Consider the following 27,106-nt stretch of genomic DNA (forward strand, 5'->3'; position numbering starts at 1 on the left):
GCATGCGTTTGATTCGTTACAAAGCTTGATTAAGAATATCTGTTGGCAAGAGTGAAACTATCCTTATGAATATTTGGAAGTTATCTTACAATGTGTGGTTCGCTGTTGGGAATCTGAATCAATTCCAACTGAGTAAGGTCATGTTTGAATGACAACATAGATATTTAGGAGTTATCTCGTAGAATTGATTTTGGTCCCAAAATCAATATGCTAGAAGCTATAAGGAGTAACTTCTACGTTGAACATAATCGATTATGAGATTTTGTAATGAGTTTCATAATATTGCTTACAGAAATCACTTTTTTCATGAATGTATTCAAACATAATCATTTTACTTTTAACTCACTTTCACCATAGTTTGATTAAAATCAATTTAACTAAAATCAGTTGTGGCAATGTTGGTCCAAACACGTAATAAGTCAAAATTAATTATGGAGATAAATTATGTGAGTATCTTTTGAATGGTAAAATTGACTGAGGAAAAATAAGTTAATCTAAACATGTTATTAAATGGCCAAGCTCAAGTGTATCCTTGCTCTCCACCGGAGAGAAAGTAAGTAAAATTTGTGACACATCGAATAAAATGAAGGAAAAGGATTTCATCGTCTAAAATGAATGATAGCATTCCATGGTATATTGGTATGTGATAAATCTTGCAATATTTTAAATAATTCAATTGACCGTTTAATCCACTATGAAAATTAAAAAACTTTAGACTAAAATTTGGTTAGGGGCCGCTGAAACCGCAGCCCCCACTGACACAAATTATGGTGTAGGCTCTCCATATAAGGAGAGCTTAGACTAGTGCTCCTCCAAAGTGCAATGGAGGATACTGATCTAGGCCATGGGCCTTCTTGATCACCCATTGACCCCACCCAGGTATGTATGTTGAAACGTTGCCATTCTCCTCCTATTTATATAAGCTCTCCAAGCTTTGAAATGTATCATTGGGCAGTGTGGGACTAATTTGGTATTGTGTTGTGTCATGTACGGTCTCCAATTCCTCTAAGTGGGAATTTAATAAGCAACATGCACTTCTATTAGGAAGAATGGGTTGTTACCATCATCATATATATAAGCTTTTTTACATTAGGTAGGTTCAGCTAAATGAATCAATTCACATTATTTAGTTACAGAGTAACAATAAAAAGGATCAAACTGTCCATTTTTGCATGCTGAATTGGGGAAAAATAAATTTCTCTCATTGTTTATTTCCTCCTCATACATCTACTTTAATCAGTTAAAACTGAATAAGACAATTGTGAATGTGAATGTGACCATACAAAATAGGATCTTCCCAATCAAAGCACATGTATATATGATGAAGGGAGAACCAATGCTACTGATTATCAGAAGAGATGAACCTATGCCTAAATGTGTCATTTTATTGCCTAGAAGAAAAAGTAGCATATAGGTAATTTTTTCAAACCACACGGGAAGTGTTATTTGGACTATGCAGATAATGGAAACACAGGATAAGATCAGCGAAGATTTGTTGTTTGATTTTGGTGTTTAAAAATTCAGCTATCAAATCATTTCCTCACCCCACATAGCACTATGGAAAGTTGGAAACATAGCGCTCCTTACCAAATGATAACCTTGATAAAAGTTGCTTCACTAAAAGAAGACCACATTTGGGGATTAATTCTGAACTTTTCAATGTAAAAACTAAAAGCAATGGAAGACTTTCCATCACATTTCACCTAACAGTTTTGGTTTAGATTTATTAATTAAATAACGAACACTTTTGACTGAGGTTATGTGTTACTGTTGTCTACTAATGGCATTTAAATTGTTTGTATGAAAAGAATTTGGAAATTAAAAGGATGCTCTCCCTCCATCTCAACCCACTTCGCTCTTGAAATCTCTTTGCCTGACACATTTTTTACCCCCCCACATTCACTTTTTTTTTTGCTACAGGAGGAAAAAGACAGAAAAAGAAAAGACAACGAAAACGCGTCTAAATACAAAGCTTCATAAATAAACGAAGGTGGTTGTCCCCATGTTTGGTTCGACGACCCCTCACGGCAAGCCTTCTTTGGTAGAAGATCTGCTGCGTTGTTCTTATCCCGCTTGATGTGAATGACTGTTATATGCCAATCCTTTCTCAGCCAAGCTAGGACATCTAGTGCTACTTCCCTGTCCCAGAAGGTGTGAACTGATGCTGGGTTCTTCAATAACCGGACCGCTTCAAGGCAATCTGAAGCACACACTAACCTGTCTATGCCCAGACTCCATGCGTGCTCCATCCCTAGGTCCACTGCTTGAAGTTTAGCCTCAAACGCCGAACTCCCCCATTCACTTTACCAATCAATACAACATCATGTATATGTTTGGAAATTCTTCTACAATTTATTATAAAAGTCAATCAATTTTGGGAAAAAGCTTTTGTGAATAACATCTGAGTGTCATAATTAACCATGACCAAAAATAAGCTAATCCAAATATGCTAATAGTAAAGGCCAAGTAACTGTTTGTTTGTATTCATATAAAAGTCAAGACAAACTTCAGTAATAGTTAGTCACCTCAAATTGCTATATAATCTCATAATCAAATGACTAACAAGACCCAACAAGCTCAAAAACTGAGAATGACCATGTTAAACAGTTAACAGATCCCAAACACTAACAGCCCCAGAAAACACACCTATTAACACCACACTCTCGCTACAATTTGTTAAAGAAAATACAAACTGAAAGAAGGTAAACATGCAACCACTCCACAACATTAAAGTATCTGCATTCTGCAACTAAGATGTCACTTAACCCTTAGATCAGATTAGACATCCTTCTTCTATGATGACACAATGTAACTCTCAAGTTTGGATCAGATGATGTAACCATCTTGCTTCGAGGAGTAACCACTTTCGAATCCAACTCATTGCATTTAGGCCTTTCTGTGGGAATAGTATTTGTTTCAGCATACCGGGATTTTCCATGAGAACTTCGCAGCATTGCTTTAACGCGGAGATCTGAGTAACTTAATGATTGGGAACATGGAAACTGGATTGAACTTCTAGCGACCACAGATCTTAAACCTTTTGATTTCACAATAAGTTCCTGTTCTGCAGCACTTTGCCTTTGGCGACTAGCAGCAGTTGAATTCATGAACCGAGGCACTGAATTGGAGAAACTTCTTTTAATACACTTATGAGATGCTTTAGGGGTTTCATTAACCTCTTTGACATCATCTTTGGGGCTAATAGAGGTTTCCATGTCTTCCCTTTCTGGAAGAGTATATGTGGTTGAAAATATCTTTTTACTCTCTTTTAGCTTTAACTCAACATTCTGTATTTGATCCCTTAAATACTGACGTTGCTTTTCAGCTTCCTTAATATCTTCCTCAAGCTCCATAATCTTCTTTTCCTTTTGCTTCTTCAATTCCTACAATACATGCATGCAGTTAGCAATCTTCAAGCAGTTCCCACTGAGGAACTTTGGTTTAAGATAAATTTAAGTAAGTTTACCACTTGTACTTCTTTATTGGACTCTACTGCTCTTGCCCTCTTTGCAAAATTCAAAGCACAGATTGTCTCGCAAACATCTTCTTCTGAAGGGCTTATATGCACAAGCATCAAGACCTTTGAGCCATCACCTTAAGTATTTGATTATAAAGATTAGGCATTTTATATTTTAGAAAACAAAAAAAGTCTGAACATAAATCTTGAACTATGCATATCACATTGGTACATGCACATTTCATGCAGATATTGACAAATGGCTCACTGTTCTTCCTCTACTCTCAATAAGTCAAATATCAATAAGTGAAAAATATTCCAATACAAATGAATTTGCAATTAGGAGAAGAGAGAAGTATCATACCAAGAGAATCTCTCAGTATTTGTGTCAGCTTGCTATTTCTGCAAACAAAGTAAGCATTAAATCGTCACTATTTGATACTTTGATTGTCTAGAAAGAAACAATAATTGGGATGGCATAAAAACCTGCAGCAGTAAAAAAGACTCATCTCTGTAGTTATAAGCTTATCAAAGCACATATCACAACTAAAGGCTAAGTGTGTGTTTGGATATCAGTTCAGTGCAATGTGAACGAAACGTTCACTTCGATCCATAAAAAAAGTTCTGTTCACTTTTTACCCCAAAGTGAGTGCTAAAATCTGTTTGCGTGCCAACAAATATCCAAACATAGACTAAAAGGACACAATTAAACTTGATAAATTAACACCATAAGAATACTTGCCTGTAAGGCACATGACCCCTCTTCCTCTTCAAAGCTGCAATGACATCAGCTAAAGCTGAAAGAGAAAGATTGATAGCCCGGCCCTCATCAAGTGTTACTCCTCTGGCTCCAGTTTTCAGTAACCGTTCATTGCCTCCAAGATCAACCATCCACAATTTACTTATTTCGCTTTTGGCTTCTGAAGCATCCCCGCGTCTAAATATGCTTATCCTTGTCAAGCTAGATATATGAAGCTAAATAGATAATGTAACTATCAAGCTAAGAAACCCATGAAATTAGCTTAGACAATGTAATTAGACCTATAACCCACCAGTGTGACCTGCTTGATGCCTCATTGACATTAGTCCATGAGGTGGATCTGAACCTTCTGCCCTTGTTGTACAACCATCTGGCTTTAGCATAATCAGAGATTTGCACTTCTGAGAGACCCTCAATTTCAACCAATCCTTTTGGATCTATTTGGATGTTGAGACTGCTGTAAAATGAGTGAGGTGATGAACCAAAGTCTCAGATAGATCACTCTATGAAATTCAATCATACATTGAAAAAACATAAGTGAAAAAGGAGGGAAAAAAAAGTTACCACTTTGTCATAGGTTCATATGATCTACCAGAAGGTCTTGGAGCCAGAAGATCCCTGACATTGCCCATGTAAACTTCCAACATGCTCATTGAAAAAGTGAATGCAGACGAATTATCCATAGAAGCTTGACGAAAGAGCTCTTCAAGAGCACGGGGGATGATTCCCGGATGCTCATTTGTACCATCCTAATTAAGATTGTTACAGGAGCCACCATACATTAGCAATGTTGTCACTAGTGCATCATTGGATCAGGTTAAAACTTAAAAGTCAATTTACATCTCAACTGATATCCAAACACACACTAAGCATAACTTAAATAGCAACACAAATTAGAATTGACTAGACTAACCATGGTGAATGTCTTGCCTGTGCCCGTTTGACCGTAAGCAAAAACACACACATTGTGTCCGTCCATTGCAGATCTTAGAATTGGCTCAACCTCAACAAAAACATTTTCTGTAGAGATTCAAACAATGACACACATACCCGCCCTCCATTAGAACATGGAACTACAATTAGATAGCAAAAGTTGGTAAACACATTAACGTTTAATACTAGCCTTGGCTTGATTCTTGAGGAAAAACCTTATCAAACTCAAAATCTTTCCTTGTTCCTCCCAACTTAACCCGAATTCTCTCTGATCCAGCTGATACTGGTTCAGAGATTTTCCTCTTATCCGGTATCAAAATTGGTCGAATTCTACAAAATACTCGAATGCTCCCTGGATAGCAAAATGAAATTCTTCAACCCTTGAAAAGATGTACTACAATATCATCAAAATTCCAATGCATAACAACAAAAACCTCCAATTAGTACTATTATCATTACCTTTGATATCCAATATCTTACTCAATGCTTCTCTCCTCTTATCATCCACTATCCTCTGATTGAGCCTCAGCTGCTCAACCTCCCCTACACAATCAAATCAGATCAAGCAAAACAAAATTAGTAACATTCACTTCACAGATTCAAACCCACAAGCCAAAAACAAAAGTGCCTTCATATATTTTATACTCTCTAAATTTGATATCAAGTGCTCAAGCTCATCCTTCTGGTGCTCTGGCACAACCCCTACATCAGTGTAATCAGTGGAACCAGGTGTGGATCCATCAAGGGAATCTGGGTTCAAATCCAATGAAGTTGACTTTGAAACCTCACTTGCACCTTCTGAAGGCAACATAATCTGCTCTTCTCTTTTAGAAACAATCATTTTTGTACCAAACACAAGACACGGATCGAACAGTAACAGAAACAATCACTGAATCTGCTGTTCTTTTTTTTTTGGACAAAAATCTGCTGTTCGTTTAATCTAAACAAGACAAAATTTTGAAGCAACCCCAGTTCATTGAAAAGTGAGCCAACCAAATAGAAGCTTCTAGACACTGAAAAAGCACCAACAAGAAGCACGAGAAACCAAAAGATAATGGAGCATGCGTTATGATGAAGCTATAAACACGAGATTCTCCAACACCCCATGAAAAAATTTCAGCAACAATAGGATAAGAACAGGAAAAAGGTCTGAACTTTGGGGAGTTTAGTTACAGTCAATGATTGAACAGACTCAAGTCACAATGACCCTGATTTTGAAGAGTTGAAATAAAAAAAGGTATGATGATGATAATGATAAGAAGAAAAAAACAATGGTGGTGGTGTGAGAATCTGTTTTGATTGGTCCAGATGTTGAAGTTGAACTGTAAAGGGTTGGTCTTTGAGGCAGTGGTAGCAGTGTCAGTGGTGCTTTTTTGAGTAAAACTTTGACCAGAAGTAAGAGGAGAACGTGGGTTTTTGGTTGGTTGATTCTTGTGAGCTTTGCTTTATTTACTATCAAATTTCTTAATTTGTGTAATGGTTTTGTTTTATACATTCACATAAATGATGGATTAATGAGTATACTAGTAAGGGGGAATAAGTTGGATGGAAATGGGAAGTGTAAGGTGGGTGAAGAAAATGAGGATGTGCCTAATATTAGGGATGGTAGGGAGGAGGAGAAGGTTGAGGGATAACAAAAGTCAAAGTGCAGGTGAGGCTGAACATGGTATGTTTGGGTGTTGGAGAGAAACTGTGAAGATAGAAGATGAAAACAGGGAATATGAGAAGAGAAGATAGTGTTTATTAATATGTGAATTGGAATTAGAGTTTTGAGTTGGAAGGAAAACAATTAACTTCAATTTCAGATTTTTACCACATTAATTCTATATTTTTTGCGGTTAAAAGATGCTTCAATAAATCAACTAAAGGAAGATATATCAGAAATTAAAAGCGTAATTAGGTTTGAGGAAAGGATCCCGATCCTCTACGATTCACAAATTAAAACAAACTTTTAGTTGAAATTTTATTAAATTCCGACCTCTAGATTTAATTGTAGAAGGATGTAGATGATCCGGGAAAGTGATGTATCTTTGCATATGGAGGGAGGACCTTAGGTGATATCCCTCATGGAGAGCTTGTCAGAATCTTCTTCCAAGACTTTACTTTCAACTTTGCTCTTATAGCTAGTATTTTTCCTAATTTCGGTATTACCTTTCGTGTTTTGTTTTTGAGATTTTATATGGGACTTTAAGTAATTTAGGTTTAGGCTTGTTTAACTTAGGTTTTTAGAGCATGTATTTCGGCTCATATACGATTTAAGATTGAGTTTTACATTTGTGACCCAATATGTTAGAATATGAGTTAGTATTTTAGCATCTAGGTCACCATGGACTTGGCCCATTGGTTACTTGGCTTCCCATTGCATGCTCCTGTATATAAGGAGCACATTTTGTATTGCCTCCAACATAATTATTATATTGATGATAAAAGTCTTGAGACAAGCCCTCTCAAGTAGACAAATGAACAAATAGCACAATTATCTAATAACGTGTATATGCCGGTTAATATATATATATTGTACTCATTCTTCTTGTATATTTCTTATTATTATAAAGATGTTAATTATATATCAGATTAGTTGCACACATTATGTATGTTTAAATCTAAATTTTATTAGAAATCATATGCACATAGTCTTGGTTAGAACCTTGCATCCGCTCCTGCTCTCACCAATCTCTTTCCACCATTTCTCTGTTGAAACAAATGATGCCTAAATGTTTATCTACATATGATCTTCATTATTTTTTATCAAATTGTCATGACTCATGAGTTTCTTGATCTAGTTGAATTAGTGCTAATCATTTAGCACAATTTAATCAGTTACAACTCTTTGAGTTCATTTTTTTTTTGACAGCAACTCTTTGAGTTCATGAAAGTGTTGCTTGATCTAGTTGGTATTCCATATTTGAATTCAGGATTTCTTGGTTTCAAACCTAAATCTAGAACAGTCTACTACATGTTTGTCATTTTTGTTGCTTGTTTTATCTTCTCCACGTCATAAGCTTCAAAATTCAGATTTAAGATCTAACGTAGGAATTTCAAATTTCATTGTGTGCTCTTGTTCTTAGTTCATAGTGGATTTTGCATAATATAATTAAAAGACCATTATAGAACTTTACCTTCCATCCTTTGGATATCCGATCCTTCCGTGGTCTTCATTATTTATTTATTTTTAAAAGAACACACGTGGCGTTATCTAACTCGAAAATATGTGTAGTACGATATTTTTTGAATTTTTTAATATTTTTTTATTTTCTGACATCTCAATAAACTTCTTATGCTTTTTAATTCAACAAGATATAAAGTCTTTTTAATCGGTATAAGAAACCAAGTGAAGTAATGGAAGCGAAAAAACATACCCGCATAAATGAGAATGAATGGAGCTTTCAGAGATCTAACACCGGTTCGAACCAAAATCATAATTGTTTTAAAAAAATTATAAATTTAGCATTGGTTGCAACTGCCTCCGGTCATCAACTTGAATTATTTGAAAATCTCTAACCTCACTACAAAAAAAACGGGATTTAGAGGGGGCCTAATAATGCATTTGCGGCGGTTATAACCGCGGCTAAAAAATACTAGCGTTCGCTGAGAATGTGTTGTTAGAAGTTAGCAGTGAAAAAAATTACCAATTCCTTCTGTTTCCTCTTGATCTATTATATAAGCCCTATATCCTTCCCACGGTCCCACCTATATTTCCAAGAAGCAAGTTGGAAAATCAGCAAATGGATACTAATTAGCATGTCCTTCCCACTTATATATATATATATATATATATATATATATATATATATATATAAAAGTTACCATTATCAGTAACAAAAGAAATTAGTTGCAAATCAGTTAGAAAAAAAAGGCAGCAGACACCACAAGCCCAACAAAGTAGAGGTAATTAACAACTAACAAGGATTCTTTAGTTTATTACCCGTGCAATCATAGCAAATAGACCTAGAATGAACAAAAGAGCAAGTCCAAAAGCCAATAAACCCAACCAATCATCGTGAATCAGCACACCCAAAAAGGAACAGTTCCAATGCAAGCACCAAACACAACAAGAGATCAAAAAATAAATCGAAGAGGCTAAGTGGGTAACTAACCAAAACCAGCAAATTCCTACACGTACCATAACCACGAACAGTTAATACTCAGCGCCCAAATCAGATATCAACTGCAAAAGAATTAGAACTGAATTTGAAAATAATGGGAATGCGCAAGTAAATTCAAACCCACACCCAGAATATCCCTATACGAAACCCAACAAACTAATAGCAATGTTAAGAAAACAGTGTTAGTAACACACCAAAACATTCCAGTGATCCAAAGTCCCAATGTTCAACAAAAGAGTAACTCAAAAAATTTATATTGATGTCAAGAATCAAAAACTAAAGAATCATAACATTAGAACTTAAATGAGGTAAATTAAAGAGCAGAGCAAGCTAGATTAGTCAGACTACTTTAATATCACACACAAATTAGTCATTAAAGAGCATAGCAAGCCAACCAGTAAACATATACATTATACATGATAAAAGAGCTCCAAAAAATAAAATAAAACTACTTTAAAAAGGGATGCACACTCCCCCCCCTATTCCCATTCAATCATTTGCAGTTAGGAAATATAAAATCAGATAGGAGGTCAAGATGTTGTCAATGGATACTACAGTAATTTTTTTACAGCCAGATCCTGAGTTTTTACTTGTTTAATGTTAATCAGTGGTGTAACCATGCAATTTAGATCATGGCTTTGGTTAAAAGCAAAAGCAAGGGGGTTTCTGTGTCGCACTATGAGTGGGTTTCAAATCCCAATATCTGCATTAATCTGTTGGGTGAATGAAAGTAAATATTGATTCTGGAAGTCTGGCTAGTGTGTTGTCCCCGTGAAGCTTTTTGCTGAGATTAATACGTTGGATGGAGCTCCCTTTTCATGTGTTAGTATCATGGTTTATTGGGTTATTAACAGGTCTTTGTTGGTGTAGCAGGTTAATTTTGTGCATATGGCAGGTGGTGGGGCTATCCTCCATGATGGTGGTGTGACATTCTTATGTTACCATACGGTTTGCATGCATCAGGTGGAGTGATTTTTGGATGTTGAGTTGGCTTCTGGAGAGGATTTGATTTCTGGAGAGGATTTGTTTGGAATCCAAGTTGGGAACTTTGCATCCACGATGAGAGGGCCTTTTGAAGATTTCAAGTGATGAATAATATCAAGCAGATCTGGATTGGCAGCACTTTGGCTAGCTTATTGTGCTATGTTTTCTTTTAGAACTCCTTGGAAGTTCCGCTTTGATCCTAGCGAGGGGTACTATTTTTCCTTACTAGGTTTTCCCATTGGGGTTTTTCCTAGTAAGATTTTAATGAGGCATCTCTATTTGATCTTGCTTCCAAGGTGGTGGTGGGGGTGGGTTCTTTTTTAGCATTAGTTTGGCTCCTTTAATACTACTATTTCTTTTTTTCTTTACCTGTATTTTCTTGTATTGGGTTGAAGTACCCCTTGTACTTCTCTTCAATATATATAGTCCATTGCTTATCAAAAAAAAAATATACATTATACATGACAAAAGAGCTCCAAAAAAATAAAATAAGACTACTTTGATAAGGGATGCCCACTTTCCCCTCCCATATTCCCATTCAATCATTTGCAGTTAGGAAATGTAAAATTAGATAGGAGATCAAGATGTTGTCAATGGATACTATAGTAATTTTTTTACAGGTGACTTTTACTTGGTTATTTCAGTGCCCACCTTTCAAAGGAAACACAAAAAACAATAATGTTAAAGGAAATCCTAACCTTCACCATGAACCTCGATCACAGTCACCCACCTATGATCTAGAGTCACACGGGGCATACCTTCAAGTCGGGCACAAAGTCTATAACATGAAAACAAATAATAAAGAGGAACAGAGATGAGCAAGGGTTATTAGACACCAACAGTTGATAATAGAGAAGACCAGAAGAGAAAGGAATGGCTCACCACGGCATACTGAGTCGGGCGAACCATATTACCCCAGGAGTTTGATGGAGGTTTCGCTCATTTGCTTCATATCGGGCAGATCCGGCTCGATCTTCCGGGTCACGACCCAATGAAAAACCGCCGCTAAAAAACCGCCACTAATTACATAACCGCCAAAGAATAAATTTTACATAACGTTGTCGATATAAACCTTACCGTATCATCCTTTTAAGTGGCGGTCAAAATCAACCGTCGCTAGACTACCGCCGCGCTAAATCCAAATTCTCGAATTTTACATTACTTTTATTTTTATCGGCAAATGTTAATCGTTAGTAAATTACTCCTCCACAGGGTTCGAATATTACATTACTTTATTATTCAATAGGTTACAGGTTAAAAAGTTTTAATATAAATTTTTTTCTATTAGCGTTTTTTAGATGGTACTAAAGATCATTAGTAAAAAAATACATATTAATATATGGAATGGGCCGGGGTCAAATGATTTATTTAAAATATCCAATACCCAATTTTCACACCAACTTAATATTTTTTATTGATACAATTAAAAGATTGGCACGCGTACGACTGTTTGTTTCCTGCATGGGACAAGTTCCTTATCATTTTTAAATAATCCAAACTCAAATTTGACTTTTCAAATAATAGAAATCGATGATACGTACCATTACCATGCATGTTGTAGTATCACACACACTAAAATAGCCAAATTATATGGACACGGTTCTTACAAGCCACCAAAAATTAATAAACCAAATTTCAAGCCAGCAATACTAGTTAACAAACCACCGGTTTACAAGCCAACTCTTGGATTAAGACCTTATACTCCAACAAGTATAAAAATCGATGATACCATGCATTTAGTAGTATCACTCACCTGCACTAAAGGCATGACTTCTTATAATTTCTTATTCTTTCTAGTTGTGTTCCTTGCATCTATGATGCTTGTCCCTCAAGCGCTTCTTGTTGAAGCGGTTAATAAGCCATTGTCAGTCACCACGCCACATCGGATTTACTGGCCACCACCACCAGAATATCAAAGGTACTCTGCTTCAGTAAAAGAGGTTAACGAGCCATTGTCGGTTGCCACGCAACTTCGGAGACAAAGGCCTCCGCCAGTGTCTTGGCTGCCACTACAAAATTATCAAAAGTACCATCCTTCAATAGAAGAGGTTAACGAGCCATTGTCGGGAACACCGCCACCTCATGTTTACTGGCCACCACCATTGCCGCCACCAACAGATTATCGAAGGTACCATCCTTCAATAGAAGATGTTAAAAAGCCATTGCCAGTCGCCATGCCACATCGGAGAATTTGGTCACCACCACCAATACATGAAGATGCAACGAGCTTGAATTGACATGTTATTTATATGTATAATTACTAAATAAGATCAGCTAGGCTTCGTATGCTGTGACACAACTATAAATGTGTTTATTTTCTGCGTATTTTTTCTGAATTTTATTTCGCAGAAATTTCCTGCGAAATGTTTTGCGATTCAGCTGTTGTTTCATGCGAATATATTTCTAAAGAAATATTTGCAAATAATATAAAATTTTCTTGCAAAATTACATGCACATTTTATTCGCAAAAATATTCGCAGCCAGATCCTGAGTTTTTACTTGTTTAATGTTAATCGGTGGTGTAAGCATGCAATTTAGATCATGGCTTTGGTTAAAAGCAAAAGCAAGGGGGTTTTCTGTGTCGCACTATGAGTGGGTTTCAAATCCCAATATCTGCATTAATCTGTTGGGTGAATGAAAGTAAATATTGATTCTGGAAGTCTGGCTTGTGTGTTGTCCCCGTGAAGCTTTTTGCTGAGATTAATACGTTGGATGGAGCTCCCTTTTCATGTGTTATTATCATGGTTTATTGGGTTATTAACAGGTCTTTGTTGGTGTAGCAGGTTATTTTTGTGCATATGGCAGGTGGTGGGGCTATCCTCCATGATGGTGGAGTGACATTCTTATGTTACCATACGGTTTGCATGCATCAGGTGGAGTGATTTTTGGATGTAGAGTTGGCTTCTGGAGAGGATTTGATTTCTGGAGAGGATTTGTTTGGAATCCAAGTTGGGAACTTTGCATCCACGATGAGAGGGCCTTTTGAAGATTTCAAGTGATGAATAATATCAAGCAGATCTGGATTGGCAGCACTTCGGCTAGCTTATTGTGCTATGTTTTCTTTTAGACCTCCTTGGAAGTTCCGCTTTGATCCTAGCGAGGGGTACTCTTTTTCCTTACTAGGTTTTCCCATTGGGGTTTTTCCTAGTAAGATTTTAATGAGGCCTCTCTCTTTGATCTTGCTTCCAAGGTGAGGGTGGGGGTGGGTTCTTTTTGAGCATTAGTTTGGCTCCTTTGATACTACTATTTCTTTTTTTCTTTACCTGTATTTTCTTGTATTGGGTTGAAGTACCCCTTGTACTTCTCTTCAATATATATAGTCCATTGCTTATAAAAAAAAAACATTATACATGACAAAAGAGGTCCAAAAAAATAAAATAAGACTACTTTAATAAGGGATGCCCACTTTCCCCTCCCATATTCCCATTCAATCATTTGCAGGTAGGAAATGTAAAATTAGATAGGAGATCAAGATGTTGTCAATGGATACTATAGTAATTTTTTTACAGGTGACTTTTACTTGGTTATTTCAGTGCCCACCTTTCAAAGGAAACACAAAAAACAATAATGTTAAAGGAAACTCTAACCTTCACCATGAACCTCGATCACAGTCACCCACCTACGATCTAGAGTCACACGGGGCATACCTTCAAGTCGGGCACAAAGTCTATAACATGAAAACAAATAATAAAGAGGAACAGAGATTAGCAAGGGTTATTAGACACCAACAGTTGATAATAGAGAAGACCAAAAGAGAAAGGAGTGGCTCACCACGGCATACTGAGTCGGGCGAACCATATTACCCCAGGAGTTTGATGGAGGTTTCGCTCATTTGCTTCATATCGGGCAGATCCGGCTCGATCTTCCGGGTCACGACCCAATGAAAAACCGCCGCTAAAAAACCGCCACTAATTACATAACCGCCAAAGAATAAATTTTACATAACGTTGTCGATATAAACCTTACCGTATCATCCTTTTAAGTGGCGGTCAAAATCAACCGTCGCTAGACTACCGCCGCGCTAAATCCAAATTCTCGAATTTTACATTACTTTTATTTTTATCGGCAAATGTTAATCGTTAGTAAATTACTCCTCCACAGGGTTCGAATATTACATTACTTTATTATTCAATAGGTTACAGGTTAAAAAGTTTTAATATAAATTTTTTTCTATTAGCGTTTTTTAGATGGTACTAAAGATCATTAGTAAAAAAATACATATTAATATATGGAATGGGCCGGGGTCAAATGATTTATTTAAAATATCCAATACCCAATTTTCACACCAACTTAATATTTTTTATTGATACAATTAAAAGATTGGTACGCGTACGACTCTTTGTTTCCTGCATGGGACAAGTTCCTTATCATTTTTAAATAATCCAAACTCAAATTTGACTTTTCAAATAATAGAAATCGATGATACGTACCATTACCATGCATGTTGTAGTATCACACACACTAAAATAGCCAAATTATATGGACACGGTTCTTACAAGCCACCAAAAATTAATAAACCAAATTTCAAGCCAGCAATACTAGTTAACAAACCACCGGTTTACAAGCCAACTCTTGGATTAAGACCTTATACTCCAACAAGTATAAAAATCGATGATACCATGCATTTAGTAGTATCACTCACCTGCACTAAAGGCATGACTTCTTATAATTTCTTATTCTTTCTAGTTGTGTTCCTTGCATCTATGATGCTTGTCCCTCAAGCGCTTCTTGTTGAAGCGGTTAATAAGCCATTGTCTGTCACCACGCCACATCGGATTTACTGGCCACCACCACCAGAATATCAAAGGTACTCTCCTTCAGTAAAAGAGGTTAACGAGCCATTGTCGGTTGCCACGCAACTTCGGAGACAAAGGCCACCGCCAGTGTCTTGGCTGCCACTACAAAATTATCGAAAGTACCATCCTTCAATAGAAGAGGTTAACGAGCCATTGTCGGGAACACCGCCACCTCATGTTTACTGGCCACCACCATTGCCGCCACCAACAGATTATCGAAGGTACCATCCTTCAAAAGAAGATGTTAAAAAGCCATTGCCAGTCGCCATGCCACATCGGAGAATTTGGTCACCACCACCAATACATGAAGATGCAACGAGCTTGAATTGACATGTTATTTATATAAATAATTACTAAATAAGATCAGCTAGGCTTCGTATGCTGTGACACAACTATAAATGTGTTTATTTTCTGCGTATTTTTTCTGAATTTTATTTCGCAGAAATTTCCTGCGAAATGTTTTGCGATTCAGCTGTTCTTTCCTGCGAATATATTTCTAAAGAAATATTTGCAAATAATATAAAATTTTCTTGCAAAATTACATGCACATTTTAGTCGCAAAAATATTCGCAGCCAGATCCTGAGTTTTTACTTGTTTAATGTTAATCAGTGGTGTAACCATGCAATTTAGATCATGGCTTTGGTTAAAAGCAAAAGCAAGGGGATTTTCTGTGTCGCACTATGAGTGGGTTTCAAATCCCAATATCTGCATTAATCTGTTGGGTGAATGAAAGTAAATATTGATTCTGGAAGTCTGGCTTGTGTGTTGTCCCCGTGAAGCTTTTTGCTGAGATTAATACGCTGGATGGAGCTCCCTTTTCATGTGTTATTATCATGGTTTATTGGGTTATTAACAGGTCTTTGTTGGTGTAGCAGGTTATTTTTGTGCATATGGCAGGTGGTGGGGCTATCCTCCATGATGGTGGTGTGACATTCTTATGTTACCATACGATTTGCATGCATCAGGTGGAGTGATTTTTGGATGTAGAGTTGGCTTCTGGAGAGGATTTGTTTGGAATCCAAGTTGGGAACTTTGCATCCACGATGAGAGGGCCTTTTGAAGATTTCAAGTGATGAATAATATCAAGCAGATCTGGATTGGCAGCACTTTGGCTAGCTTATTGTGCTATGTTTTCTTTTAGACCTCCTTGGAAGTTCCGCTATGATCCTAGCGAGGGGTACTCTTTTTCCTTACTAGGTTTTCCCATTGGGGTTTTTCCTAGTAAGATTTTAATGATGCCTCTCTCTTTGATCTTGCTTCCAAGGTGGGGGTGGGGGTGGGTTCTTTTTGAGCATTAGTTTGGCTCCTTTGATACTACTATTTCTTTTTTTCTTTAATTGTATTTTCTTGTATTGGGTTGAAGTACCCCTTGTACTTCTCTTCAATATATATAGTCCATTGCTTATCAAAAAAAAAACATTATACATGACAAAAGAGGTCCAAAAAAATAAAATAAGACTACTTTAATAAGGGATGCCCACTTTCCCCTCCCATATTCCCATTCAATCATTTGCAGTTAGGAAATGTAAAATCAGATAGGAGATCAAGATGTTGTCAATGGATACTATAGTAATTTTTTTACAGGTGACTTTTACTTGGTCATTTCAGTGCCCACCTTTCAAAGGAAACACAAAAAACAATAATGTTAAAGGAAACTCTAACCTTCACCATGAACCTCGATCACAGTCACCCACCTACGATCTAGAGTCACACGGGGCATACCTTCAAGTCGGGCACAAAGTCTATAACATGAAAACAAATAATAAAGAGGAATAGAGATTAGCAAGGGTTATTAGACACCAACAGTTGATAATAGAGAAGACCAAAAGAGAAAGGAGTGGCTCACCACGGCATACTGAGTCGGGCGAACCATATTACCCCAGGAGTTTGATGGAGGTTTCGCTCATTTGCTTCATATCGGGCAGATCCGGCTCGATCTTCCGGGTCACGACCCAATGAAAAACCGCCGCTAAAAAACCGCCACTAATTACATAACCGCCAAAGAATAAATTTTACATAACGTTGTCGATATAAACCTTACCGTATCATCCTTTTAAGTGGCGGTCAAAATCAACCGTCGCTAGACTACCGCCGCGCTAAATCCAAATTCTCGAATTTTACATTACTTTTATTTTTATCGGCAAATGTTAATCGTTAGTAAATTACTCCTCCACAGGGTTCGAATATTACATTACTTTATTATTCAATAGGTTACAGGTTAAAAAGTTTTAATATAAATTTTTTTCTATTAGCGTTTTTAAGATGGTACTAAAGATCATTAATAAAAAAATACATATTAATATATGGAACGGGCCGGGGTCAAATGATTTATTTAAAATATCCAATACCCAATTTTCACACCAACTTAATATTTTTTATTGATACAATTAAAAGATTGGTACGCGTACGACTCTTTGTTTCCTGCATGGGACAAGTTCCTTATCATTTTTAAATAATCCAAACTCAAATTTGACTTTTCAAATAATAGAAATCGATGATACGTACCATTACCATGCATGTTGTAGTATCACACACACTAAAATAGCCAAATTATATGGACACGGTTCTTACAAGCCACCAAAAATTAATAAACCAAATTTCAAGCCAGCAATACTAGTTAACAAACCACCGGTTTACAAGCCAACTCTTGGATTAAGACCTTATACTCCAACAAGTATAAAAATCGATGATACCATGCATTTAGTAGTATCACTCACCTGCACTAAAGGCATGACTTCTTATAATTTCTTATTCTTTCTAGTTGTGTTCCTTGCATCTATGATGCTTGTCCCTCAAGCGCTTCTTGTTGAAGCGGTTAATAAGCCATTGTCAGTCACCACGCCACATCGGATTTACTGGCCACCACCACCAGAATATCAAAGGTACTCTCCTTCAGTAAAAGAGGTTAACGAGCCATTGTCGGTTGCCACGCAACTTCGGAGACAAAGGCCACCGCCAGTGTCTTGGCTGCCACTACAAAATTATCGAAAGTACCATCCTTCAATAGAAGAGGTTAACGAGCCATTGTCGGGAACACCGCCACCTCATGTTTACTGGCCACCACCATTGCCGCCACCAACAGATTATCGAAGGTACCATCCTTCAAAAGAAGATGTTAAAAAGCCATTGCCAGTCGCCATGCCACATCGGAGAATTTGGTCACCACCACCAATACATGAAGATGCAACGAGCTTGAATTGACATGTTATTTATATAAATAATTACTAAATAAGATCAGCTAGGCTTCGTATGCTGTGACACAACTATAAATGTGTTTATTTTCTGCGTATTTTTTCTGAATTTTATTTCGCAGAAATTTCCTGCGAAATGTTTTGCGATTCAGCTGTTCTTTCCTGCGAATATATTTCTAAAGAAATATTTGCAAATAATATAAAATTTTCTTGCAAAATTACATGCACATTTTAGTCGCAAAAATATTCGCAGCCAGATCCTGAGTTTTTACTTGTTTAATGTTAATCAGTGGTGTAACCATGCAATTTAGATCATGGCTTTGGTTAAAAGCAAAAGCAAGGGGATTTTCTGTGTCGCACTATGAGTGGGTTTCAAATCCCAATATCTGCATTAATCTGTTGGGTGAATGAAAGTAAATATTGATTCTGGAAGTCTGGCTTGTGTGTTGTCCCCGTGAAGCTTTTTGCTGAGATTAATACGCTGGATGGAGCTCCCTTTTCATGTGTTATTATCATGGTTTATTGGGTTATTAACAGGTCTTTGTTGGTGTAGCAGGTTATTTTTGTGCATATGGCAGGTGGTGGGGCTATCCTCCATGATGGTGGTGTGACATTCTTATGTTACCATACGATTTGCATGCATCAGGTGGAGTGATTTTTGGATGTAGAGTTGGCTTCTGGAGAGGATTTGTTTGGAATCCAAGTTGGGAACTTTGCATCCACGATGAGAGGGCCTTTTGAAGATTTCAAGTGATGAATAATATCAAGCAGATCTGGATTGGCAGCACTTTGGCTAGCTTATTGTGCTATGTTTTCTTTTAGACCTCCTTGGAAGTTCCGCTTTGATCCTAGCGAGGGGTACTCTTTTTCCTTACTAGGTTTTCCCATTGGGGTTTTTCCTAGTAAGATTTTAATGATGCCTCTCTCTTTGATCTTGCTTCCAAGGTGGGGGTGGGGGTGGGTTCTTTTTGAGCATTAGTTTGGCTCCTTTGATACTACTATTTCTTTTTTTCTTTAATTGTATTTTCTTGTATTGGGTTGAAGTACCCCTTGTACTTCTCTTCAATATATATAGTCCATTGCTTATCAAAAAAAAAACATTATACATGACAAAAGAGGTCCAAAAAAATAAAATAAGACTACTGTAATAAGGGATGCCCACTTTCCCCTCCCATATTCCCATTCAATCATTTGCAGTTAGGAAATGTAAAATCAGATAGGAGATCAAGATGTTGTCAATGGATACTATAGTAATTTTTTTACAGGTGACTTTTACTTGGTCATTTCAGTGCCCACCTTTCAAAGGAAACACAAAAAACAATAATGTTAAAGGAAACTCTAACCTTCACCATGAACCTCGATCACAGTCACCCACCTACGATCTAGAGTCACACGGGGCATACCTTCAAGTCGGGCACAAAGTCTATAACATGAAAACAAATAATAAAGAGGAATAGAGATTAGCAAGGGTTATTAGACACCAACAGTTGATAATAGAGAAGACCAAAAGAGAAAGGAGTGGCTCACCACGGCATACTGAGTCGGGCGAACCATATTACCCCAGGAGTTTGATGGAGGTTTCGCTCATTTGCTTCATATCGGGCAGATCCGGCTCGATCTTCCGGGTCACGACCCAATGAAAAACCGCCGCTAAAAAACCGCCACTAATTACATAACCGCCAAAGAATAAATTTTACATAACGTTGTCGATATAAACCTTACCGTATCATCCTTTTAAGTGGCGGTCAAAATCAACCGTCGCTAGACTACCGCCGCGCTAAATCCAAATTCTCGAATTTTACATTACTTTTATTTTTATCGGCAAATGTTAATCGTTAGTAAATTACTCCTCCACAGGGTTCGAATATTACATTACTTTATTATTCAATAGGTTACAGGTTAAAAAGTTTTAATATAAATTTTTTTCTATTAGCGTTTTTAAGATGGTACTAAAGATCATTAATAAAAAAATACATATTAATATATGGAATGGGCCGGGGTCAAATGATTTATTTAAAATATCCAATACCCAATTTTCACACCAACTTAATATTTTTTATTGATACAATTAAAAGATTGGTACGCGTACGACTCTTTGTTTCCTGCATGGGACAAGTTCCTTATCATTTTTAAATAATCCAAACTCAAATTTGACTTTTCAAATAATAGAAATCGATGATACGTACCATTACCATGCATGTTGTAGTATCACACACACTAAAATAGCCAAATTATATGGACACGGTTCTTACAAGCCACCAAAAATTAATAAACCAAATTTCAAGCCAGCAATACTAGTTAACAAACCACCGGTTTACAAGCCAACTCTTGGATTAAGACCTTATACTCCAACAAGTATAAAAATCGATGATACCATGCATTTAGTAGTATCACTCACCTGCACTAAAGGCATGACTTCTTATAATTTCTTATTCTTTCTAGTTGTGTTCCTTGCATCTATGATGCTTGTCCCTCAAGCGCTTCTTGTTGAAGCGGTTAATAAGCCATTGTCAGTCACCACGCCACATCGGATTTACTGGCCACCACCACCAGAATATCAAAGGTACTCTCCTTCAGTAAAAGAGGTTAACGAGCCATTGTCGGTTGCCACGCAACTTCGGAGACAAAGGCCACCGCCAGTGTCTTGGCTGCCACTACAAAATTATCAAAAGTACCATCCTTCAATAGAAGAGGTTAACGAGCCATTGTCGGGAACACCGCCACCTCATGTTTACTGGCCACCACCATTGCCGCCACCAACAGATTATCGAAGGTACCATCCTTCAATAGAAGATGTTAAAAAGCCATTGCCAGTCGCCATGCCACATCGGAGAATTTGGTCACCACCACCAATACATGAAGATGCAATAATTACTAAATAAGATCAGCTAGGCTTCGTATGCTGTGACACAACTATAAATGTGTTTATTTTCTGCGTATTTTTTCTGAATTTTATTTCGCAGAAATTTCCTGCGAAATGTTTTGCGATTCAGCTGTTGTTTCCTGCGAATATATTTCTAAAGAAATATTTGCAAATAATATAAAATTTTCTTGCAAAATTACATGCACATTTTATTCGCAAAAATATTCGCAGCCAGATCCTGAGTTTTTACTTGTTTAATGTTAATAGGTGGTGTAAGCATGCAATTTAGATCATGGCTTTGGTTAAAAGCAAAAGCAAGGGGGTTTTCTGTGTCGCACTATGAGTGGGTTTCAAATCCCAATATCTGCATTAATCTGTTGGGTGAATGAAAGTAAATATTGATTCTGGAAGTCTGGCTTGTGTGTTGTCCCCGTGAAGCTTTTTGCTGAGATAAATACGTTGGATGGAGCTCCCTTTTCATGTGTTATTATCATGGTTTATTGGGTTATTAACAGGTCTTTGTTGGTGTAGCAGGTTATTTTTGTGCATATGGCAGGTGGTGGGGCTATCCTCCATGATGGTGGTGTGACATTCTTATGTTACCATACGATTTGCATGCATCAGGTGGAGTGATTTTTGGATGTAGAGTTGGCTTCTGGAGAGGATTTGATTTCTGGAGAGGATTTGTTTGGAATCCAAGTTGGGAACTTTGCATCCACGATGAGAGGGCCTTTTGAAGATTTCAAGTGATGAATAATATCAAGCAGATCTGGATTGGCAGCACTTTGGCTAGCTTATTGTGCTATGTTTTCTTTTAGACCTCCTTAGAAGTTCCGCTTTGATCCTAGCGAGGGGTACTCTTTTTCCTTACTAGGTTTTCCCATTGGGGTTTTTCCTAGTAAGATTTTAATGATGCCTCTCTCTTTGATCTTGCTTCCAAGGTGGGGGTGGGGGTGGGTTCTTTTTGAGCATTAGTTTGGCTCCTTTGATACTACTATTTCTTTTTTTCTTTACCTGTATTTTCTTGTATTGGGTTGAAGTACCCCTTGTACTTCTCTTCAATATATATAGTCCATTGCTTATCAAAAAAAAAACATTATACATGACAAAAGAGGTCCAAAAAAATAAAATAAGACTACTTTAATAAGGGATGCCCACTTTCCCCTCCCATATTCCCATTCAATCATTTGCAGTTAGGAAATGTAAAATCAGATAGGAGATCAAGATGTTGTCAATGGATACTATAGTAATTTTTTTACAGGTGACTTTTACTTGGTTATTTCAGTGCCCACCTTTCAAAGGAAACACAAAAAACAATAATGTTAAAGGAAACCCTAACCTTCACCATGAACCTCGATCACAGTCACCCACCTACGATCTAGAGTCACACGGGGCATACCTTCAAGTCGGGCACAAAGTCTATAACATGAAAACAAATAATAAAGAGGAACAGAGATGAGCAAGGGTTATTAGACACCAACAGTTGATAATAGAGAAGACCAAAAGAGAAAGGAGTGGCTCACCACGGCATACTGAGTCGGGCGAACCATATTACCCCAGGAGTTTGATGGAGGTTTCGCTCATTTGCTTCAAATCGGGCAGATCCGGTTCGATCTTCCGGGTCACGACCCAATGAAAAACCGCCGCTAAAAAACCGCCACTAATTACATAACCGCCAAAGAATAAATTTTACATAACGTTGTCGATATAAACCTTACAGTATCATCCTTTTAAGTGACGGTCAAAATCAACCGTCGCTAGACTACCGCCGCGCTAAATCCAAATTCTCGAATTTTACATTACTTTTATTTTTATCGGCAAATGTTAATCGTTAGTAAATTACTCCTCCACAGGGTTCGAATATTACATTACTTTATTATTCAATAGGTTACAGGTTAAAAAGTTTTAATATAAATTTTTTTCTATTAGCGTTTTTAAGATGGTACTAAAGATCATTAGTAAAAAAATACATATTAATATATGGAATGGGTCGGGGTCAAATGATTTATTTAAAATATCCAATACCCAATTTTCACACCAACTTAATATTTTTTATTGATACAATTAAAAGATTGGTACGCGTACGACTCTTTGTTTCCTGCATGGGACAAGTTCCTTATCATTTTTAAATAATCCAAACTCAAATTTGACTTTTCAAATAATAGAAATCGATGATACGTACCATTACCATGCATGTTGTAGTATCACACACACTAAAATAGCCAAATTATATGGACACGGTTCTTACAAGCCACCAAAAATTAATAAACCAAATTTCAAGCCAGCAATACTAGTTAACAAACCACCGATTTTACAAGCCAACTCTTGGATTAAGACCTTATACTCCAACAAGTATAAAAATCGATGATACCATGCATTTAGTAGTATCACTCACCTGCACTAAAGGCATGACTTCTTATAATTTCTTATTCTTTCTAGTTGTGTTCCTTGCATCTATGATGCTTGTCCCTCAAGCGCTTCTTGTTGAAGCGGTTAATAAGCCATTGTCAGTCACCACGCCACATCGGATTTACTGGCCACCACCACCAGAATATCAAAGGTACTCTCCTTCAGTAAAAGAGGTTAACGAGCCATTGTCGGTTGCCACGCAACTTCGGAGACAAAGGCCTCCGCCAGTGTCTTGGCTGCCACTACAAAATTATCAAAAGTACCATCCTTCAATAGAAGAGGTTAACGAGCCATTGTCGGGAACACCGCCACCTCATGTTTACTGGCCACCACCATTGCCGCCACCAACAGATTATCGAAGGTACCATCCTTCAATAGAAGATGTTAAAAAGCCATTGCCAGTCGCCATGCCACATCGGAGAATTTGGTCACCACCACCAATACATGAAGATGCAACGAGCTTGAATTGACATGTTATTTATATGTATAATTACTAAATAAGATCAGCTAGGCTTCGTATGCTGTGACACAACTATAAATGTGTTTATTTTCTGCGTATTTTTTCTGAATTTTATTTCGCAGAAATTTCCTGCGAAATGTTTTGCGATTCAGCTGTTGTTTCATGCGAATATATTTCTAAAGAAATATTTGCAAATAATATAAAATTTTCTTGCAAAATTACATGCACATTTTATTCGCAAAAATATTCGCAGCCAGATCCTGAGTTTTTACTTGTTTAATGTTAATCGGTGGTGTAAGCATGCACTTGATCTTATACATTTCCACAAACAACACACTGCTACATGTAAGATCTGTGTTGAGTTGCTCGAAATTTACAAGTTCCTTGGTTGTGCTTCACAGTTCATGATGAGCTAGATTGATCCTAGTGGGTGTCATACTCATTTCATCATGACCTTTGAAGTTGTTGCAAACATAGTAGTCTGACCACTCATTTTTGGAGTGAGAAGTCTACTAAACTCGTTGTTCCACTGTAGCTAAGCGTTAGTTTTTACTACTTTTTAGCAAAAAAATTCACATGATTAAAATCTAGCATTTAACACATGTTCCGTATTTTGAATGTTTAAGCTAACACACGTGGATTTCGCTCATGATTTTTTTGTGTGTATTTTGTTAGATTTAAAGTCAAGAGAAAAAGAAGCATTTAAGAAAAAAATTATTTGAAAAAGAGACAAAAGTGCAATTTCAAAGAGTAGATGGTCAAGATATGAAAGAAGAAGAACCTGAGGAGCAAGAGGAAGATAATGATGAATATTAACATGGTTTGGCTAGGAATTACAATATATATTTATTGAAAATTAATTGAATAACCAATTTTTTTTTGTTGGTAACATGATTTTCCAACAATAAAGATCGTCAGTAATTATATTCCGACAAGCTTATTACCGAAGAATTGTCAGCTGTGGATAGTGTTCCTTAGCGATGGCTTTTTGCCGCCAGTAATAAGATGTTTTCTAATAATGAATCCTATAAACTTACCACTTTAAACCTTAAATGTGCATTTTTCCAAGTTTAATTTCATATTATAATTTCTCAATTCACCAAGGATTTCATCGAGATATGTATACGTTTGGACCAAATTGGGAATTAAATAACCTATTCATAACCCTCTCGCGCATGTGGTATTTGCATTTTTAAGGCCAAATGATAATCTTTTAAACCAATAGGTAGTTTTTTTTACCCATATACCCCACAATTAACAATCATGAGATTAATTCCATCAAAACTTTGATATCACATCAGGTGTGTATGCCTCTCTCAACAAATTCTTATTCACACACAATGTCCAATGATTGAATTATTGACTAAATGCTTAAGGAGCTCAACTATTTATCAACCGTGGTGGCTTATTGATTAACCATAGTTAGCTTTTTTTTTTGAACTAACCATAGTTAGCTCGATCAAGCATAAAAACAATATTTTCTTCATCCATAGGATGCAATGTGATTGTATCCTGAGTATATGCATTCATGAAACTCTAGAGCCTGATGCAGGGCCGGCCCTGGGCCTGTGCAAGCAGGCCCACAGCCCAGGGCCTCCAAAAAAAATTCGAATACTTTTTACAGCGTTTTTCTTTAAAAAAAACGCTTTAAAAAGTCCATCTTTTACAGCGCTTTGTACTGCTGTATACTATTTTACAGCGGCTAGAGGTCCAAAGCGCTGTAAAAGGCCTTTATTTGGTTTAGTGTACCTATTAAACTTTCTCCAAAAAAAAATTTATGGGTCCATTTTTATTATTAACCCAGGGCCTCCAAAATGTCGGGACCGGCCCTGGCCTGATGTCCGATCAACAAATTGGTCTACAATAGATAAATGATTACAAATCTTTTAAGGGCAGACTCTATTCTAATCAGTAAAGTTAGTGAACAATTGCCTAGTTTGATTTAAAAGTTGCTTTTAACCAAGGCTAAATGCTACCTAAATCAATATACTCTAAGAAAAGAAACCCCTAACTGGGTTACGTGTCCTTCTCTCAAATTTTTGGATTATTTTAAGTTTTCTTCTTCTTTTTTAGTTCCCGCTCTGTATCTTTGAATTTCCCTCTCCAGTTTTCTGTCTTACTCATCTTATCTTATTGATTTTAAACAAACTCAAAAATTTGTATTGAAAAAGGTGCTGAGGTCAGACATCTTGTCTTAGAAAGAGAAATAATAAAAAATTGGATTTGTATCTAAATTTTCACTTCACTGCTAGAAGAACACCAAAATCCATCTGTTGTACTTCTTTCTTGGTCTTCTACAACGCATCTCTCATCTTAATCTTCTTCTCTTCAACTTTGAATTGAACTCTACCTGAAAAGGTAAGTGCAAGAGGATTTGCTGCTGCTTGAAACCTCTCTTAAGATCTCAGCCACCCAAACCCGTGGAATTTCTATCTGGATCTGATGCAAGGTAAATCATTTTCATCTTATTCGTTTTTTTTTAGACTATTCTAATTGCGATAATGAATTGTCTTCCTTGCTGCTAAAATCTTTTAGTTTATGTCTGTTACATTGTGATTTGAATTGGGAATCTCATTAGTGTTCCTACTTATGTTGCTGGTTAAAGATGGGTATCTCACAGATAACCAAGGTGCCTTTTTAATTTTAGTTATTATCTTCTTTTATTTCTGAAAAAAAAATCGGTCTTCAAAAACCTAATATGCTTAGATATGATGTTTTGAGCTTACTTTTTTTCATGATTTCCCGCTACAATCCTTGGTATTCATCTTCTTATGTATTGGATTTTGTTCTAATTTTCTATAATGAAGTGGGTACCGTTAAAGCATATATATTTCAAACAATTTATCTCTTGGAGGCTGGCAAGAGATTTCATTAGATTTTAGTATTGTTGAAGTTGAGCAAATTAGATATTAGTATTGATTGGACTTCATCTTTATAATCACATCTTTCTTTTGGTTTCTTTTTGCCCGATTCTTCTTTCTTTAGTTTTCTATCTCATCTAATATATTTTCTCAAGCTTATATGCTTACTTTCATGGATGCATCTAAGGAAAGTATGATTGTAGCATGGTGTTAGTTTCGCTTATGTTCTGTACAGTAAAAGATTTGATTTTTTTCCTACTATTCCTCTTTTACTCTTCTTCCTAT

General features: G+C 36.6%; 6 protein-coding genes and 1 non-coding gene across 9 annotated transcripts; 5 read left to right on the top strand and 2 right to left on the bottom strand.

Annotated features, from left to right (window-relative positions):
* Window positions 1-728: 728 nt before the first annotated feature.
* LOC130721729 (U1 spliceosomal RNA) lies at window positions 729-887 on the bottom strand. Its single transcript, XR_009013649.1, has one exon. It is a non-coding gene; the product is annotated as a U1 spliceosomal RNA (small nuclear RNA).
* Window positions 888-2,460: 1,573 nt separating this feature from the next.
* On the bottom strand, window positions 2,461-6,736 carry LOC130717745 (kinesin-like protein KIN-14U). Of its 2 annotated transcripts, none has more exons than XM_057568096.1 (10): window positions 5,796-6,736; window positions 5,610-5,693; window positions 5,341-5,502; window positions 5,131-5,237; window positions 4,782-4,966; window positions 4,510-4,671; window positions 4,200-4,418; window positions 3,822-3,859; window positions 3,467-3,594; window positions 2,461-3,383 (listed from the first exon to the last, which is right to left on the bottom strand). In XM_057568096.1, exons 1-10 carry the CDS (start codon window positions 5,989-5,991, stop codon window positions 2,769-2,771), a joined length of 1,896 nt encoding a protein of 631 aa, XP_057424079.1. In that variant the 5' UTR covers window positions 5,992-6,736; the 3' UTR covers window positions 2,461-2,768. The 2 variants fall into 2 exon arrangements, with proteins under 2 accessions (XP_057424079.1, XP_057424078.1); XM_057568095.1 differs by having other exon boundaries at window positions 4,510-4,674; window positions 5,796-6,719.
* A 5,270-nt stretch (window positions 6,737-12,006) lies between these two features.
* Window positions 12,007-12,477, top strand: LOC130719752 (pollen-specific leucine-rich repeat extensin-like protein 4). The gene has a single exon (XM_057570361.1). The coding sequence runs from the start codon at window positions 12,007-12,009 to the stop codon at window positions 12,475-12,477; it is 471 nt and encodes a 156-aa protein (XP_057426344.1).
* Window positions 12,478-14,895: 2,418 nt separating this feature from the next.
* LOC130719753 (extensin-1-like) lies at window positions 14,896-15,366 on the top strand. The gene has a single exon (XM_057570362.1). The coding sequence runs from the start codon at window positions 14,896-14,898 to the stop codon at window positions 15,364-15,366; it is 471 nt and encodes a 156-aa protein (XP_057426345.1).
* Window positions 15,367-17,767: 2,401 nt separating this feature from the next.
* Window positions 17,768-18,238, top strand: LOC130719754 (extensin-1-like). The gene has a single exon (XM_057570363.1). The coding sequence runs from the start codon at window positions 17,768-17,770 to the stop codon at window positions 18,236-18,238; it is 471 nt and encodes a 156-aa protein (XP_057426346.1).
* A 2,275-nt stretch (window positions 18,239-20,513) lies between these two features.
* On the top strand, window positions 20,514-22,181 carry LOC130721580 (extensin-like). 2 transcript variants are annotated; one of them, XM_057572382.1, is made up of 2 exons: window positions 20,514-21,001; window positions 21,626-22,181. In XM_057572382.1, the coding sequence occupies exons 1-2, from the start codon at window positions 20,604-20,606 to the stop codon at window positions 21,678-21,680; spliced, it is 453 nt and encodes a 150-aa protein (XP_057428365.1). In that variant the 5' UTR covers window positions 20,514-20,603; the 3' UTR covers window positions 21,681-22,181. The 2 variants fall into 2 exon arrangements, with proteins under 2 accessions (XP_057428365.1, XP_057428366.1); XM_057572383.1 differs by having other exon boundaries at window positions 20,518-21,001; window positions 21,359-22,181.
* A 1,318-nt stretch (window positions 22,182-23,499) lies between these two features.
* On the top strand, window positions 23,500-23,970 carry LOC130719757 (extensin-1-like). Its single transcript, XM_057570364.1, has one exon. The coding sequence runs from the start codon at window positions 23,500-23,502 to the stop codon at window positions 23,968-23,970; it is 471 nt and encodes a 156-aa protein (XP_057426347.1).
* Window positions 23,971-27,106: the final 3,136 nt, after the last annotated feature.

The sequence above is a fragment of the Lotus japonicus genome, chromosome 5, assembly GCF_012489685.1.
Source record: "Lotus japonicus ecotype B-129 chromosome 5, LjGifu_v1.2".
NCBI lineage: Eukaryota > Viridiplantae > Streptophyta > Magnoliopsida > Fabales > Fabaceae > Lotus > Lotus japonicus.

Coding starts and splice junctions, on each gene's coding strand:
- LOC130717745 (XM_057568095.1), bottom strand. CDS start 5,991: ATGATTGTTTCTAAAAGAGAAGAGCAGATTATGTTGCCTTCAGAAGGT. Junction 4,967..5,130: donor CAGGCAAGACATTCACCATG/GTTAGTCTAGTC, acceptor AATCTTAATTAG/GATGGTACAAATGAGCATCC. Junction 3,860..4,199: donor AGGGGTCATGTGCCTTACAG/GCAAGTATTCTT, acceptor CTTTGTTTGCAG/AAATAGCAAGCTGACACAAA.
- LOC130719752 (XM_057570361.1), top strand. CDS start 12,007: ATGACTTCTTATAATTTCTTATTCTTTCTAGTTGTGTTCCTTGCATCT.
- LOC130719753 (XM_057570362.1), top strand. CDS start 14,896: ATGACTTCTTATAATTTCTTATTCTTTCTAGTTGTGTTCCTTGCATCT.
- LOC130719754 (XM_057570363.1), top strand. CDS start 17,768: ATGACTTCTTATAATTTCTTATTCTTTCTAGTTGTGTTCCTTGCATCT.
- LOC130721580 (XM_057572382.1), top strand. CDS start 20,604: ATGCATTTAGTAGTATCACTCACCTGCACTAAAGGCATGACTTCTTAT. Junction 21,002..21,625: donor CCACCAACAGATTATCGAAG/GTACCATCCTTC, acceptor TTGGTGTAGCAG/GTTATTTTTGTGCATATGGC.
- LOC130719757 (XM_057570364.1), top strand. CDS start 23,500: ATGACTTCTTATAATTTCTTATTCTTTCTAGTTGTGTTCCTTGCATCT.